General features: G+C 43.2%; 1 protein-coding gene across 1 annotated transcript in view; it reads right to left on the bottom strand.

The window, feature by feature from the left end:
- F13A1 (coagulation factor XIII, A1 polypeptide) overlaps window positions 1-5414 on the bottom strand; it is a 154042-nt gene that overhangs the window by 48177 nt on the left and 100451 nt on the right. The window contains exons 7-8 of the mRNA XM_008569953.1: window positions 3349-3452; window positions 1832-1920 (exon numbers count right to left, since the gene is read on the bottom strand). Of these exons, the coding sequence (XP_008568175.1) occupies window positions 1832-1920; window positions 3349-3452 (193 nt within the window). The remainder of the gene's footprint in view (window positions 1-1831; window positions 1921-3348; window positions 3453-5414) is intronic.

The raw sequence follows: 5414 nt of genomic DNA on the forward strand, positions 1-5414 counted from the left end.
AAATATTGACACTTATTTTACTTCCTAAATAGTTCTCAGTCCTGCCTCTTCCTTCCCCCACTATTGTCATGTGTCTAGTTCAGGCCTTTCCCATCTCTGCCAAGGAGGGATGTCCTGGCCCTCTGGCTGGTCTCCCACTTCCAGTGACAATCCCATCCAATGCATGTCCCCAAGGCTGAATTGTCATGTGTCTAGTTCAGGCCTTTCCCATCTCTGCCAAGGAGGGATGTCCCGGCCCTCTGGCTGGTCTCCCACTTCCAGTGACAATCCCATCCAATGCATGTCCCCAAGGCTGCCAGCCCCCTGGATCACATCCTTCCCCAGCGATAATCTCCCTCGGTCACAGGGCAAAGGTCTAATTCCTCAGGACATAAGGTCTTCTGTGTTGAGTTCCTCCAGCCTACATCTTCTGACACTCCCCTGACACATCCTTAACATTCTAGCCAGTCTGCGAAGCTTTGAACTGCCACACACAGCATTCAGATGCCCAAGTTGTCTCCTCTGCCAAAGATCCCTTCCCTGCTCTGGCTGCATTCTAACGTCCTTTGCCTGAATGAACCACGCCCCTTCCCGTGTGGCCTCCCAGGTCTCTGCTCGTATGACTGTGGCTGTGCTCACACGTGGTACCACCCTCATCTGTTCCCAGGTGGCCCTCCCTTCCTAGACAGTGTCTTTGTAGTCCCTGCTGTCCCACTTCAGTTCCTGACCTGTATTTCTCAATTAACAAAACTGTATGTGTAAATGCAGATTATGTGTCGTGTATACTGCTCAAGTAGCTCCACGGCATGTCTGGTATTGCCGTTATTTCACCGTCACGTACTGTCACCTCCAGTCTAGAATTGAGTTCCTTAAGGACACGAGCCTCTGAATTCCCCCATCACAGTGCTTGATGTATATTAATAAACTATTTACTCCTTCTAGAGTAGCTCAGGTGCCTACCTGGTTTCAAATCTTAGCACCACTATTTATTAGCTAGATGTTCGTGGAGAGGCTATTTAACCACCCTTCGCCTCAATTTTCTTTTCTCTAACACGGGAAGAATTATAATACCTATTGTAAAGGGTTGCTACGAGCATCAAATGGTAGGCAGGGTGATTACATAGTAGAACTCAATACATGACAGACATCATTTCGGTGTATTTATTGGTGCAAATATACTGTGGGAAAGTCCTGCCTCTCAGCCTTTCACATACACCCATTGCCCAGCAGGCCCCCAGCCTTCTCCTTTGCCAGACACCTCTTACGTTCAGCTTGGTCTCCAGAGCTCTCCCGGGAGCATCCTTTGACAGCCTCCTCTGCTTCCAGCCCTGTGCCCCTGTTCTTCTGGAATTTCAAACCTTTCACCCAGGTGTTTGCATCAACCCATTAGGTGGGCTGCTGGACATGAATGGTTGTGCCCACACTAAACCATGGTTGGAGGGGGGTGTTGATTTTGTTTTGTATGGATTGCTGGGCCAGTCTCAGAGGGAAGCAATACTCTCTGAAATTGCAGTCCATGGACTGTCTCCACCAAGTTTTAGTTGAGTGATCCAGTTAGTCACTTAAATTCTCTGGAGCAGCTAATACCTACTTCATGGGTACAGAGACTCAGCTAAGTTAGTAAAGCATTTGCTTTTGGGGGATGGGAAAGTCCAAAACATTAAGGAATGAAAAATGTTAAGTAGCAACTGCATTTAACGTTAAGAGCCTGGAGGTTGAAACAGTGTCTGGTTAACTTTGCAAACACAAAGCATACGCCTGTACCTGGGAACTTTAGAAGTCACAACCCTGTTCTTTCATGTGTTAAGTGTCTTGGGAGGAAAGCAGCACTTTCCTCCAGCTTTCCACTTACCTCTGCAAAAACAAAGGGCGCATCAAACTGGAAGCAGATGTGGCCGTGCTTGACGGCTTGGACAGAGGCGGGACCGCACCGGTACATGCCTGCATCACAGAGGGAGGCAGCGTGAGTGCAGCATCTCCTGTTCCGTCCAGAGCCCAGCGGTTCTTGGCACCGAGGGTGGCTTGCTGGAGACCAGTGTTCCCAACTTCCTCCCTGACTTAGCTCAAGAGCTTTACATGGCTAGAGACAGCAGATGAACTACAAGGGTTTTGATAGAAACGCATCCTCAAACCCAAACCTGAAGCCATGAAAAGAACAGGATGCAACGCTGTTCCTGCTTGTGTCCTCCTACAAACACATAGCCAGGAGTGCCCATGCTGAGATGCTGGTTCGCAGCGTTTATCCCTTTTCAACCAATATCTGAAGTGGTGGAAGTGTCAGTGTGTTGCTGTTGTGTTGCTCTTGTTATTTGTTTTGATTTTTGCTTTTGTTTTTGGTCATTATGGACATATGGCAGGTTTAAGTGGAGAACGGGGGCACTAACCACACACATCAGCCATGCCCAGCATGCATTCTGAGAGTCAGCAGGCCCACGTTTACCTTCCTGAAATTCTTAAAATTTTAACCACCTATCCAGAGTTAATAAGAGATTAGCTGCCATTAGTCACCTCTGAATTCTACTCATTACATACAATCCAGAACACAAGAAAGTGTAGCCCTTTCTTCCTTAAAATCCAGTATTGTCTTGTGATTCCATTATGCATACGTGCTGAATGTTTATACATACATGCTTATACATCTATATCTCATTTCAGCACCTGAGGAAATAAACATAATGTCCCCAGTCCACTGATTTTTTTATATCATCATATTACAGAAAGATGGAGGTTTGTCATGTGAGTTTTTGAAAATCTGGGGGAGGTCATAGCTGCACTGCTTAGCACAGTTGGAAAGTTAGAAGACAAATATCTACATACTGAAGTTTTAAAAGAAATCACAGAACATAAAAATAACAACAATTTAAGAGATGGTCTGTAATTAGTTTTTGAGCTCCCCATTTTCTCTACTGCCTAATATCTTATCACTGCATATCAGGGAGGGCTGAAGTATATTTTATAGCCTAGTAAAAATGCTTGGATGGTCTGTAATTAGTTTTTGAGCTCCCCATTTTCTCTACTGCCTTATATCTTATCACTGCATATCAGGGAGGGCTGAAGTATATTTTATAGCCTAGTAAAAATGCTTACACAGATATTTCTCTCCTGTCTTCAGAACTGCTTATCAAAGCAAGAGTGGATGAATTATACATGTTAAGTTGTATATTCTTTTTCTAAAAGTTGTAAAATAATCAGGATAAAGCTGACTATTGGAATTACACCTGATTGGCAGATCGTTAATACTGTACATGTGCCCAGAAAGCACACTTCTGATGTTGGTTCCCAGTGGGCATGGTTCCCATCAAATGCAATCATGAAGCAAAATAAAGATCAGCAGTGAAGCAATCTCCCCGAGGGGTGATGCAGTTTTACCATCGCTGTTTTCCTGGGGGGTGCTGTCCACAGCTTGCCAGCCTCCAAATCCAACCGGAAGGTCAGGCCTTGTCATCCACGCTTCATTCCAGCAATGGTAGTTCCTTAGAAAACGCAACCCAGCCAGGTTAAACTTCCCATCACATTCAGTGATCCAAGAAATCAAAAAGTGACCCCTAATCCTGTGCATATTCTATCTACAGACTATTGAAATGGATTAAGCTAAAGTTGGGGGCTCCCAGTGATATTCTGGGACTCCAGACTTGAGTTTGTGAGGCAGATCCATTCTCCTTGACACCTTTTGGCAGCACTCACATGGCTGGACACTGCTCTCTCCCTGCTAAGATCAGCTTCAAGGTCACCCAGAGATATTTCAGTCAGTGTGTTAAACAGTTTTGATCTTAACCATTCTTTGCTACCTAATGAAACAGAATTTACCATGTGCTGAAGGGTGAGGTAAGAAAAGTTAACTGAAATCAAAATATTCATCTTTGAATTTCTTTTATATAGTTCCAATCTGTAACAAGCATATTTCTTTACAACAATTAAGCAACAGATGCAAATGCTTCTTGACTTACAATGGGGTTACATCCCAATAAATCCATCATAAGTTCAAAATATCATAAGTCAAAACTGCATTTAATACACCTAACCTGCCAAACATCATATCTTAGCCTAGCCTACCTTAAATGTGCTCAGAACACTCACATTAGCTTATAGTTGGGCAAAAATCACCTAAGACGATGTCTATTTTACAATAAAGTGTTGAATATCTCAGGAAATTTATTAATGCTCTGCTGAATGCATATTGCTTTTGCTCTGTTTTAAAGTTGAAAAATCATAAATTGAATCATCTTAAGACAAGGACATCCATACTTGTATTTATGGTCCTAGACTATTGCCGCAGAAATTATAACATTAACTCCTGACTGAAATTCTGTGTGACTTGTAGCAAATTTCCAGTTGGTGTCTACAAGGAGAAAATGCTGTCAGGGTGCAGGTCTCTTTACCCTTTATCAAAGGTGGGCAACCCATGAGCTAAGAGACACACAACACTCCTCAGAACTTTGTGCATGACCCTTGAATCAAGAGCATGGAATAGAATGTCACATGAATTGTATTGTTATGTCCTTGAAAAGACCTGAAATTACATGATAGTACAGAATCAAATGAGAGTACAGAATCAACATAGACCCCTCAGCACTATAGAAAATGTTCATGTAGTAATGACAATTTAACAATGTGGTGAGGTAGTTACAGCAGTCTTTTTTTATAGCACAGATGAATTTCAGATCCAGCCAGCATCCGTTCTTTCCTAAACGTCCTTCAGTGTCAGTAATTTGTGCATGTTCCCATCTCTCTCTGAGTGTAGCACATCTATGATTGGCTCAATTAAGAGATATTAATTTAACTAAGTACCCATGAAGAACTGGGCACCTTGCTAGATGCCAGAGATTCAAAGATGTTTAAGACATAGATTCTTGCCCATAAAGAGCCTCACAATCAAGGAGAGATGGCAAACGTGTAAACCAATTATTAAAACATGTTATAGGTTTGCTTAATATATAGGTGAGGCTTAAATAAGATAAACATATAAAGTATTTAGAACAGGGCCTGGCATGGGATAAGTGCTCAAAAATGGTAACTCTCAGACTTCTAAAAATATTTCATTGAAGTGACACACGCTAAGATAGAAGTTGTTTTGGGGTGCCATGGAGTCACAGTGGGGGAGTCTCAGGGTCTTAGCGAAGGCTTCTTAGCAGAAATGATATTTGAGCTGAGTCCTGGGAGATAAATGGGAGTTCAGCAGGTTGACAAGAGAAATAAGAACAATGTTGTAGAGGCATGAACTAGACACCATGGTCTGTTTGGTGAATTGCATGCTGTGCTAGAGGGTGGCGTGTTTGCACAGTTGTGTGCATGGGAGGAGAGTGAGAGTAGATGAGGGGCGGGCAGGCAGTTCACCAAATTCACAAATACACTGACACTTCCCATATGCCAGGCACCATCCTGAAAGTTTGGTGCCAATCCTATGAGAATGGTACCATTGTCGTTATCCCCAGTTT

This window comes from Galeopterus variegatus, unplaced genomic scaffold (assembly GCF_000696425.1).
Source record: "Galeopterus variegatus unplaced genomic scaffold, G_variegatus-3.0.2 Scaffold29, whole genome shotgun sequence".
Classification (NCBI taxonomy): domain Eukaryota; kingdom Metazoa; phylum Chordata; class Mammalia; order Dermoptera; family Cynocephalidae; genus Galeopterus; species Galeopterus variegatus.